Source organism: Dysidea avara, chromosome 8, assembly GCF_963678975.1.
Source record: "Dysidea avara chromosome 8, odDysAvar1.4, whole genome shotgun sequence".
NCBI classification, from domain to species: domain Eukaryota; kingdom Metazoa; phylum Porifera; class Demospongiae; order Dictyoceratida; family Dysideidae; genus Dysidea; species Dysidea avara.
Window position 1 is genome coordinate 20,453,051 of NC_089279.1, and position 13,075 is coordinate 20,466,125.

A 13,075-nucleotide genomic window follows, 5' to 3' on the forward strand; every position below is an offset into this window, starting at 1 on the left:
TAGTTGTTTACAACCACAATGTGGTCCACAGCATACTATGTACCCGGGATTGTGTACTACTGGTTTTAAAAGGAAGGATCCGTGCTGTACTTGTTAGTACTTTTCCATTACAGCTTGCTTTGTACCATGTAAATGTTGTAGTAGGTGACATAGTACTGGGGCTCTACAGCATCATATCCGTTACCCTCTACAGTTCCAATGGCTAGAAGATAGATCCTGATCAGCTAAGTATCAAAGCCAGTAAATCAGAATGGGTTGAGTGGTACAACAGTGATATCCACTTCATGTTGCTTGGAAGGTGTTTGGGAATCTCAGTGGCTAAATTTATCACTCACTATGAAACTGCTTTTTGAGTGGAAACAGACGGATGGTTTAAGATAGGTATGATGATTGTAGCCTGGTTTTCCGAGTCGTTACTCGATGAAATATGGTGGTAAAATATCACAAAGTTTGAGGCTTGTAAAATCTCTTCATGCTGCTTATGTTATATTTCAAGCGTTTTCCTGGTAATTCAGTCTATTGAGAGGTGTTCTAGTGTATATCCTTTACTGTCTACTAAATGTTGAAGAGGTTAAATCTTTTGTATTACTAAAGACACCAGGAGATGGCCAGTTTTACAGGAAACATGTACGATAACTAACGGAAGACTGTATATTAAAGTACAACACACAGATTGGCATGTTGACGAAGTTGGTACGCAATCCCAGGTACAGTAGTCTAATGCAATTAGATTCTTGTGGACAATTAGTATTTAGCAAATCAGTAAACACCAAGGGAAACGATGCGATTGTGAGCAGATTGTAAGAAAGAAATTACACTCAGGTACCCGTTATCTGTGTCTAGCTCAGTGGGGATTAGACCATCGTGGTACCTGGTTAATCAAAAAAACCATTAATTCAGTTTGTGGGCTTTGCCATATTAAAGTGCACTCTGTAAACCTAGACAGCCATGCTGGCACTGGCTAATCACGTTCGTTGCCATTCACACGCAAAGGGTAGTCACTACTAATAGTCTTGTACAACCATCTGCAACTGGGATCAAAAGGGATCAAAAGGTAAATTAGCACTGAATCAAGCGATCAATACGTCCTAGAAAGTGGTGAATAAGCTAGCTCGCAAGCAAAACGAGAATTTACAAAAATATGTGCTGAATTATCAAGCAATCAAGGCTGTCTGTAAGGTGAAATCAAGGTATATTTTCGTCAATCAAAACCCTTGATCCTGGTTGTAGATACTTCTACAGGACTATTGGTAGTGACCACTCCTTGACACATAGCTATATATATAAATGCCTCAAATACACTTTTTATCGACTTTAGCTACAAACCTTTATTCACGCTCCATGGCCTGCGCGACATCATATCTTTTGCTCACTGAAATACCCTCTGTACAGTGTAACCTCTCTATACTAATTTACTGCTTATACGCCATTGTCTAAACACATAGACACTTAAATTCTCTGTTTCCTGTCCTGGACTCAGGCATACTTGCATGTGGGTGGGTGGTCCATTCCATTATTCCGTTATAAGACTGGCAGCTTATCAAGCCATTATTGCCTAGCACATGCAGCTATAAAATGCTGCATAAAAGCATGTACCTTCTTCAAGTTGCAAGAATAATGCAAAAGTGAATTTATGCTGATTTGATAGTACTGTTTACACGTGAGCAGACACTGGCTTTTACTGAGCCTGTGCAGTATGCAAGAATAACCAGAAAATAATGGAAGATAGAATATTTAGAGACAGTAACCAGATGTGGGCAGTGGACGTGACACTGATAATTTACTTGCAGTGGCCTAATAGGTGTCTTCAAGGATTAAAAAACCTGAGTTGATGTCAATAATTACTGAGGCACAAAGACACCAATTAGGAGTGTCTAACTATTATTAGAGGGTGTATATTTTGAAGGTTAGCTTTCTTATAATAACATTTTCATTGTGTTTACTTAAAGACCTTAATAAGGCTGGAAATATACCACTATAACCAGCAAACCCCACAATAACTTGTTTAGAAAAGCACTACTGTATGTATATGTATAGGTTGTATAGCATATGAATAACATTTTGTTAGTGCACACTCTTTCAACCTATATACAATTGATATGTCGAATACTTGTGTGTATCAAACAAATGGAATGAATGTATAGGGTGTAACTGTGGAAAAAATCAATCAATAGTGTTCATGATAATTAAGGCATGAGGAATTGGGGTCTCAAGTTTTTATAGAGAGCACCTTTCATTAGCAAAAATACAAAACACTGCATAAATCATGTACATTGAACAACACATAAATTATTCTGTATTGCTAACTTACCATCCATCATAAGCCCACAAAGCAGCATAAAAAGCGAACACTATTTTAGTGGGATTACTCGTTGTGCCTTTAAACAATCCAACAGAATGAGTTTCAGGGGCTGAGTAAAAATAAAAGTAACAATTTAATATCTGCAATACAATAAAACACAAAAGTTGCTAGTGCTCTTGAATAATATTCTTGATCTGCCTTTTTTTTCAGAACGTACGTAGCTGTAGCAAACACAACAATTATGTAAAGATGAAAACTGTTATTAACGGAAGTTACTCCATGTGACACATGGTTTCCTATCTATACAGCATTTTTTTCTTCTTTAATTTTGTGGATTATATCAATCGTTGTTTTGGGTGGGTAATAAATCTCATATACTCCGCCTTGTTTTGTAATATAATTCACGTCTTCAGGCACAATGTAACTTATGTTCACAATCTATAGGTTTATCCAATGAGTACGCATTATTGACATGCTGTGATGTAACAAGGGTACTTATTTTGTCATGTGAGTTCGTCAGTTGCCATAGTGCTAGTATCATTGCGAGAAAACTAGCCGTTTGCCATGTCTATAGCAGAAACAGCCATGGATGAGGTAAATATAATCTAAGCTACAGTATATGCACTGTAAAATAGAGTGTAAAGTACTTAAACGGACAAAATGTAGAGTCCATGGAATTTATAAACCCTCAGGCCCTTAGTAGTGCCCTCGTTTTGCTTGTGCACTACAGATTCGGGTCTTTGAGCTTATAATTTGCTTTTCATAGACTGCCTGTATAACTATTATTTATTTAACAAAGTTTGACAATGTACAGTACGTAATAGTCGAACAGCCAATAATTAGGAAGCCTTTAGATATTCAATATAGTACATATTACATATATACGATATGTTATATGTAGTAATACATCTCACCATTGTGGTAATACCACAATCCAAAAGCAATTATTACTACTGCTGCAATCATTTTCACAAGACTCAGGCCAGCTCCCATCATAGCACTTACTCTAGTACTATAACAGTTGAGTAGTACCAACACACCTATGTTTGTACACAAAGTGCATTAATTCAGTACATGTACAGTAAGTACAACAACAAACACAGTGCCACCCTCATGCAGCCCAAATACTCTCTCAAAAGCAAAATTAGTCCATGCACACACTGATTTTCAAGTCATTCTTTCAAACGGTTTTATCCTGTGGTCGTATTTGTATATTGGTTAAAGTACATCAAACCGTAGGGTAGTATCAAACAGCACGGTAGTACCGTTTAAGTAGGGATCCCCTCGAAAATTTTGTGCAACGCCAAAAATTCCACTTTTAAAAATCATCCTAGAGACATTTTAGGCAATGAAAATCACCTTTACGGAATAGTACTAGTCCTTATACAACCAAGTACTAAGAATAATACGAAACGCGGTTAAAATTACGTCATAAATAAATAAATAAATAAATAATTAAATAATTAATAATTAATGTTTGAGAAAACTACGAGGCCTAGAGACATGAACTAACTGGGGATAGATTCGCCTGTGAATGAAGGCACAAACGTATAATCGTCGCTCCTGTTTGTGCTGATGACTTGACCATACGTGTAATTCTATATAACGCCCAGTACCACACCCTTGCTTAATTATTATTATTAAGTTTAATATGCAAAACCTCCATTAAGGAGTATGAAGCATATATCTTATATCTTACAAAATTATTCAAGAGTTTCTGATCAAGTTCATCACAGTACTTGCTTGAGACACTGCATCGCTAAAATCTGTTCTGTAGCTACAGATGTATTTTGATCTTGATATTATATGGCTTGATATGATGGAGTTGGTCTAAATTAGGAAGCTTCTCTTAGAACTATTTTACCATTAATCCGATACAATTTATCCTGCTTGTTGAGCTCACTTAGCCTGGCACGTAGTTGTTTGTTCCGTATTTGCTCTTGTGGGGTTAAGTCAGGTGTTATAAATACTTTAGTGACATGAGTCGGGTGCTCCTTCTTACGCAAGTTCAACCTGTTGTGGAGAATTTTAAACTTTTCCTCTCTTGTTGACAAAGTAACTTTCGTGAGTCTGGGCCTTCCAGTCTGTTTACCAATCCGTGTTACATTACTGATGTGAGCATTAACTCCAATGTATTTATTAATCAAGGATGTGACATTCTGAGTATCTTCGTTCTTCCGAATACTGGCTTCCGCTGATGTGGATTCTGGAAGGTTGTGCACAATCAAATTCAGTTTCCGTTTCTCCCGTTCCTTTTCTTCAGATATGATCGCTGCAGTCATTGATGCTATTGATTCAACAGTTACCTCCTTGCTATGGATCACTTGTTCAGATGGCTCAGTGTTTTCTACTACCATAGCGGTATCAGGCCCTTGTTCACTGTAACTAACTAAATTATTTACTTTCTCTGTCAAGTCCTCAAATCTGTTTAATAGATCCATTTGCACAGAGTTCAGCTTAGTTTCTATTACATCACAAACTTCCTTAGTGTTGTCATAAGCCATTAGGGCGTTGGGCAATTTGTAAAAACAATGAGAACAGAAAAATACAATATTGTTTGGTAAATCAGAAAGAGCGCCATATTGCCCAACACTTAAATTAATGCAAACTCTGTGCTGCCACTTTCTACACCAAACGCACTCAAACGCATCACCAGTTATTAACTTGTTACAGGTGATACACGTGTCGCTCTCCTCTTTATCCAATGAGAACGCTGGTGAAGTCGAATTTCCACTAGACGGCTTGACTCCCCTGATTTTTGGCATGGTAAATAGTTTCTCTATATGTTACAATGAACAACAATACTTGTACGCCTGTAGAACCAAGAGAAAGGGCGTTTCAGCGGAGACAAATATTCAGTACTCACATGTTTACACGTGTACACGGCCCCAATTACTTACATATTGCGCGAAGAAGATTAGTGATGCCCGCGCAGGAGAGCCAGAAGCCACTTGTGTAAACAAGAAGATTACAAGTAAGTTTTTATGTTTGTAACATCTCAAGTCTCCATGCCAGCTGCCAGTGGATTCATTCACGTAAATAAACAATACTAGAAAACATTAAACTGACATATGCCACGCTCTTTACAATAAGCTTACAGTTACATATAAAATACAAGTAAACAATTTTGTCTTGTGCAGCTGGCATGGCGAACTTTCTTTGTGTTGGTGTCAGGCAATTCAATACGTGCTTAATCTTTTTTGCCTTCACCTGGCGTAGCTACTAGGCTCTAGTGGCTTGGCTGTCTTCCTTTATCTGGTTCATCTGGCTTGCATACGCCTACAGCATTGTGTAGCTATCTCCTGCAAGTTGTGTATGCATAACTATAGTGTGTCACCCATCACTGTGCCATTGCTACATCACTGATGAACCTTACTTAGTTCTAGTTGATGTTGATATGCATTGCTGTATATTGGCTAATAATTTTTATCTGCATGGTGATGTTGCCTATAATGTATTGCTGCATACAATACTGCAATAATGTATAGTTCTCTCCTGTACGTTTTGTATACATATACTTTGTACACATCACTGTGCCATTTATACCACACCAATGATGTACTGGCACTTAGCTACTGGTGGCCTTTAGTTACGATGCCACTATTGTGTTATATCTGTCACTACTGTGACATATTGAGTTGATTTGGGGATAATGCATGCACCACCTAATAGCCTCACCGGGGGGCTGTCACGTTGGTGTATGTACTTGGTTGTATGTGACGCGGTCCTAGATATAATAATAATAATAATAATATATCGCAAAATACTTACAGGTGGCCAGATATACAATTTTAAAAATCGCTAAAACTCAAATTTTAGTCCTCACAGCCTGCCTTCCTGCCTGCCTTCCTGCCTGCCTGACCACAGTTGCAAGGTTAGAGGACAAATGAAGCAGCGCACAGCCACCATTTACTATTTTACACCACAATAACAAACTCTCAAGTGGGATATGCCTTTTGGGGTTCTGACGAGCACAGACCTTCTGCACCTTGTCTTTTCTTTTATCTTCAATCAGGCTGCATGCTTGTCTTCTAGGAAAAAATCCCAGTGCTAGCATGCAGTTTGCCACTTTCTCTCACGGGTGTCACTGGACTGGACTACTGGAAAATTAATCTTGCTCAAACACATTTTTTCGACCACAAACACCTTTTCAAACACTAAAAGTGTTTACATAGAGTAGTACACATGGAGAGGGCTCTTGCCAGTGGCGTAGCCAAACCCGAGCAAGCCAGGAAATTACCCTGGCATCAGACTATTTTGCCCCACCATCAGCCACCCAGAGAATTAAAGACATGGGCTGGATTAAAGCTAACTAGCTACTCCATCACAAAGTACGATAGTACTGTACAGCAGGGACCACAAAGGAGTAGGCGTGGCCCATGGAATAACATCACCCAAAAACCAGCTTCAATTTTTCCTGATGACGATGAGGCAGTATTGGTTAGGTAAAACTACACCCAAACAAGCTTTCAGATTGACCTGAAACGCTTTCAGCAGCTACGGAAATTAAACATTTATTTAATGGAATTTTCTACTGACTGAGTAACTGACTGATTGATGCCTTCAGACAAGCGTAACTCAATAACGGCTAAGGCAACGGGCTTGATTTTTTCACTGTTCGACGTCGCTTCAGCCCAACAGGTGACTTTTGGAATACCGCAGTATGTACAGTGCATTCTTCATGGACTTACCAGTGTCCTCCTTTACGTCCCAATCATCTTTGCTGACAGCGAAAAATGTCGATTTGGCAGTAGCATGTGATGGCTTCCCTTCGAAATGGAAATCGTCCATGTTTTCATAGTGGCTATTTTGATAGCAGAGGTACTTTTCAATGATTCGTACTGCTGTGTAATGGGTTGAACATAGCCGACAAAGAAGCGTAATTGACAAGGTAATGGATACTTCACTCAAGACTTCACTTTCAGACGATAATTGATATAACTGGGGCGCGTGGCACCATTACTTTCTTTCGGTATGCGTGGATTGCAGAGGTGCTTTTCGAACAGTTCTTGATTCGAAATGCTGCGTAATGCATTGAATATAGCTGACAACGAAGCGTAATGGATACTTCAATTTTCAGACGATAATTGGAGCGTGCAGTACCATTTCAGATGCGGTATGTGTGGGTTCACCAGTCATAATAATTATTTACAAAACAGTTAACAAACAAGTACACAGAAAAATTTGGAATTTCAACTAGAGTAGGGACCATAGTACATCAATAAAAAGTACTGAAACAAGCTGGAGTAGTGCATGATATTAAATCACAGTAAAACAATAAGAAGTGTTATATCCCTACTGTGCATTTCCATTATGGTATCTTGAGCACAGTAGCGATATAACATTTCTTATTATTTTAATATCGTGCACTACCCCAGCTTGCTTCAGTACTTTTTATCGATGTGCTATGGTCCCAACTCTGGTTGAAAATTCCAAATTTTTCTGTGTACTTATTACTGTACAAGAATACCGGTAGATAGCATAACTTACACAATACTAACCACATTATTTTCGCCAATGTATTTCTTTCCGACTAGTCAATGGACAGAGATGGGAATATCCAAGGGATTTTCCCTATGAGTAATCAATCGTGTACAAATAATAGGAGGCAATAAATAGAAGCAAGATCATGTGATTACAAAAACTGCGCAGCATTGTGACAAAGAGTGAAGGACAAGGATTATTATCTTCCAGTACAGTGGGATGGACACTTAACAAATGGATTAACTTCTGTAACTATTGGTGCGGTCAAACTCGAATCAGAGAATGGAGGCAAGATATTTGAAGCATTAGCACCTGCCTAGCCACGTAGATAAGTGATAGTTCAAGTGGTATGGAATGCTTGTTCAGATAGCAATTGTTTTCTTTTTTTTTATTTCTAGGGCTGTGGCACTGGCAGAGCATAGTCATCACATGATACAACACTAGCTAATAGCGCCTCGGTTTCTTCCTAGTCTGGTATTAAGACAAAGAGATTTGTATATGGAACAAGAAGGCCAATAGCTAGCTAGCGTTCACCTAGAGTAAGGTTAAAGTACATTAGTCATGCATACAGTAGCGTAGGTAAAGTATAGTATACGTAGTGATGCATACACATTTTTAAAATGCTGTATTGATGTCCATATGAATATGGACATGTGTATGTGTGTTGCATGGTTGAAGGGCTTGCCTGCCCAGTGCCCTGGCATGGAAAAAGTCTGGCTACGCCACTGGCTCTTGCCCTCTCCATGCCTTGTCTTTTATATTACAGGCACATACGCACAGCTATCTGTAGTCTACTACATACTTTAAAAATTTACTAAGCATAAGTGCTGAAGGTCTGTAGGATACCTGATCCTACAGCCTGTTTAAAGATGTGTGTTTGAAAAAGGTGTGCTAGTTTTGGTAGTTTATTGAATGGTATAACTTTGAACTTTTGTTACAGTTACTGTATTTTTTTTGCAAATATGTGTAACCTTACCTTCTTGTTTGAAAGTGTGCACAGTGAGAAGTAGTTCTGTTTAAAATGTCCACTCATTGCTATTTACAAACATTATAAACAAAAGAGCTGGCAAAGCTAGAGTGAATGTGCAGACCGCTGATAGGCTATGGGAAATTTCTATGTTACATATATCTAATCAAAAACAGCCAAGCTGTAAAAAAAGGTGCGGCCCCCATAAAGGCCATGGTGAAAAAAGATGTGAAATCCAAGGTGGCGGCCAAGAAATGGCTGTGATGGTAGGTTAATGGTTACATTTTAACAACAACAATTCAGGTGAATTTGGTGCCAAGACCAAGCGGCACAAAATTCACCTGAATTGCCGTTATTAAAATGTAACCATTAACCTACCATCACAGCCATTTCTTGGCCGCCACCTTGGATTTCACATCTTTTTTCACCATGGCCTTTATGGGGGCCGCACCTTTTTTTACAGCTTGGGTGTTTTTGATTAGATATCACTTCTTTTTGTATTTGTATACTGCAAAGCCGGCCTATGGCTGGCTTTGGGGCTTTTTTAACCCATGTGTTTTTTTCTTTACCACAGGAAGAAGAAAAGAACTTAAAGAAGAATTTTAGTACTTCAATTATTTTTGATTTTATTAGTAATTATACAAATTATATACATATATTTATTACATGCTCATTATTCCCCACAGGATTTTTTTTGCAGCTGATCTCTCTACTGGGTGACTTGAAATGTAGCTGAACTATATACAGGATGGTTTCTTTGTAGCTGAACTCTCTGTAACAGGTGATTTGTTTGCAGCTAAACTCTCTACATGGTGGTGTCTTTATAGCCGAACTCTCTACATGATGGTTTCTTTGTAGCTGAACTCTCTATAAGGTGACTTCGCCTAGCTGAACTCTCTACAGGGTGATTTTTTTGTAGCTGAACTCTCTGCAGGGTGATTTGTTTGCAGCTGAACTCTCTATAAGGTGATTTATTTGTAGCTGAACTCCTTACATTGTGTGTAGTTTCTAGCTGATCTCTCTACAGGGTGATTTGTTTGTAATTGATCTCTCTACAAGTTGATTTGTGTGTAGCTGATCTCTCTGCAGGTTGATTTGTTTGTAGCCGATCTCTCTATAGGGTAATTTATTTGCAGCTGAACTCTCTATAAGGTGATTTGTTTGTAGTTGATCTCTCTGCAGGTTGATTTGTTTTAGCTGAACTCTCTACAGGCTGATTTGTTTGTAGCCGATCTCTCTACAGGGTAATTTGTTTGTAGCTGAACTCTCTAAAAGTTGATTTGTGTGTAGCTGATCTCTCTGCAGGTTGATTTGTTTGTAGCCGATCTCTCTACAGGGCAATTTGTTTGTAGCTGATCTCTCTACAGGGTGATTTTTTTGTAGCTGACCTCTCTTCAGGGTGATTTGTTTCTAGCTGATCTCTCTACAGGGTGATTTCTTGTAGCTGACCTCTCTTCAGGGTGATTTGTTTCTAGCTGATTGCTCTACAGGTTGATTTGTTTGTAGATGAACTCTCTACAGGGTAATTTGCTTGTAGCTGAACTCCTTACTTTGTGTCTAGTTTGTAGCTGATCTCTCTACAGGGTGATTTGTTTGTAGCTGAACTCCTTACATTGTGTGTAGTTTCTAGCTGATCTCTCTACAGGGTGATTTGTTTGTAGCTGATCTCTCTACAAGTTGATTTGTGTGTATATAGATGATCTCTCTGCAGGTTGATTTGTTTGTAGCCGATCTCTCTACAGGTAATCTGTTTGTAGCTGAACTCTCTATAAGGTGATTTGTTTGTAGCTGATCTCTCTGCAGGTTGATTTGTTTTAGCTGAACTCTCTACAGGGTGATTGCTTGTAGCTGAACTCCTTACATTGTGTCTAGTTTCTAGCTGATGTCTCTACAGGGTGATTTTTTGTAGCTGAACTCTCTTCAGGGTGATTTGTTTCTAGCTGATCTCTCTACAGGTAGATTTGTGTTGATTTGTTCATTGCTGATCGCTCTAAAGGTAATTGATTTGTTGCAGTTGAACACCCTGCAAAGTGTTTTGTTTGTAGCTGATCACTCTAAAGGGTAATTTGTTTGTAGCTGAACTCTCTCCACAGTGACTTGTGTGTAGCAGAATTCTGTGTAACTGAATTCTCTAGAGAGTGACTTAATTGTAGCTGAATTCTCTACACAGTGCATGACTTGTTTATAGCTGAACTTTCTTCAGTGTGACTTGTAATGTTCTGAATCTCTATAGTGGTATATTTGCTTAACTCTCCACATGGTGACTGTCTTCTTGCTGAACTGTCTATAAGATTAACTGTTTGCAGCTGAACTCCCTACAGAATAACTTGTGATGTAATAAAATTCTATAATGGAGTAAATAAATTAGCCAAATGCTCTATTAGGGTGACTGTTCTATTAGAGTATCTCGATCTCGCATTTGCTACACGGAGTTGGCTTTCGAATCATAACTCAGTGGTTTGTAATCCGATTCTTCTGTACTACTGCAAGGACTTTCTATGAAGATTATTCCAGCTATACACCGATTTTCAGCTCATTGCTCTAAGCGGTTTGCCTAGTAGGCGTGAAAACTAATACTTTTTTATTCATAAAAATCGATCGCGTAATTGTGACACAGGTTGGGTTTTGTGTCATATCTCCGTGGTCTTTATCTCGATTCCTTTCAAACCACCAAAAGGCACTCCTACGATGGTTACTCCATCTACATAGCAATTTTCAACTCATTCCATGAAGCGGTTTACCCTGTAGGCGTGACAACATATCGATCTTGGTTTACGCGAATAATCGGTCATAACTCCTGAACCATTCATCGGATTTGTACCAAAGTTGATGCTAGGATTCGCCTTTGGACTCCCTTTCTGTGTGCCAAATTTCAAGGCGATCGGAGTACGCGTTTGCTTGTTATAGCAATTTTTGCAAGTGTGCGAAAAGACGAAGAAGAAAAAAAACGAAGAAAAAAAAACGAAACTTTGGCAGCTCGTATCTCGGAAATGGCTGGAGCGATTTCCTTCAAATTTGGAATGTAGACTCCCTTGGCTGGCGGGCAACTGTGTAGCAAATTTGGTTCCAATCAGATAAGTGATCACCGAGATACAAAGGTGTGAAAATGACGTTTTCGTTCTTCCTGTCAATATACTCACGGTGTGGCGCGCCGGCTTCTTGGGCCGCACGACACACTACCGTGTGTCTTGATAAAAAATTATTATTGTGTGTTAGTTTACAAGAAGGCTATAAGACAGATGCATTAGTAGTGTTAACAGTCGAAACATTGGTAGCTAGCATTTTAGTGTGATCAAAGTACAAGTTTTATGACATGTTTTATGTCAGTGAATGGTATCAATTTCTAAGGGTGTATCCATTCACTGGACTGGACTACTGGACTGGATAAAATTTGTTTTGTTTCCTAGCCTTTTATAGACAGACTTAACCACAGAAGTATTTTAGAAATCACATCATTCACCACAAGACATAAATCTTGCACAATCGCAACATCAGTCCATTTGACACTAGAATCAATAGTTTCACATTTTTATTTTTTTCCATCAACATCCTTATATAGTAACTCTCTTCCCCTCCTCCAAATGAAACACTCATCATCCAGCTACTCTGGGATTCTTACCACAAGCTTTGCATGCTTTCATTCATCCACTATAGCCATAGTGTTGAACTATCTACATGCCATTGCCTAACTTGCTTTTCAGGGTTGTGGATCTGATGACATTTTTACCCTCGGGGAGCCCCGAGTGTTACTGTAGTTGTCTTGCAAATTTGTTGTTACTGGTAATATAAATCGCTTCCCATATACAGTAGCTATGTTGTAATAGATACAGTGTATACAATCATTCATTCAGTGCTTATCTTGTTTCACTACTTTTTTCACCCTTAAAAATACTGTACGTACTGTAATTCACTTATGTACATTGCAAAAATAACACAAAAGATTGAGATACTCTAATAGAGCAATCATTCACGTAAACCTTACAAAAATGTTTTTATAAGAAAATTTATCTTGCGTGAAAATAAAGTGAATTGCAGCAGTTTGTTAACTTCATAGCATATAATGTAGTTATGATGTACAGTACGAATGCTTTGTTATAGTGTCTTGATCTCCCAGCTTATCTCTGTGTAGATTGATGCAATGCTCTGATCAGATAAGGGCGTGATGGCATGTTCTAATCGTTTTAGGGGGGATGAGTATTCAGTGGCTTTAATTGTTGTATGGGAACGACTGGATTACTGGACTGGACTACTGGAAGTTTGCTCAAATACTTTTCCAACCACTAAAAGTTATTAGCCATATGATCATTATTATTTTGTATACC

At 38.5% G+C, this 13,075-nt stretch overlaps 1 protein-coding gene and 1 long non-coding RNA gene across 5 annotated transcripts in view; one reads left to right on the forward strand and one right to left on the reverse strand.

The window, feature by feature from the left end:
* The window catches only part of LOC136265131 (Y+L amino acid transporter 2-like), a 48,556-nt gene that overhangs the window by 34,320 nt on the left and 1,161 nt on the right, over positions 1-13,075 (reverse strand). For all 4 annotated transcript variants that reach the window (XR_010705403.1, XM_066059926.1, XM_066059927.1 and 1 more), the window contains 2 exons: positions 3,217-3,342; positions 2,312-2,411 (listed from right to left, as the gene is read on the reverse strand). Coding sequence is in view for 3 of the 4 variants with exons in the window: in XM_066059926.1 (XP_065915998.1) it covers positions 2,312-2,411; positions 3,217-3,342 (226 nt within the window). In the remaining variant the exon portion in view is untranslated. The remainder of the gene's footprint in view (positions 1-2,311; positions 2,412-3,216; positions 3,343-13,075) is intronic.
* Positions 5,193-8,493, forward strand: LOC136265134 (uncharacterized). Its single transcript, XR_010705405.1, has 3 exons — positions 5,193-5,276; positions 7,840-8,133; positions 8,185-8,493. It is a non-coding gene; the product is annotated as an uncharacterized lncRNA (long non-coding RNA).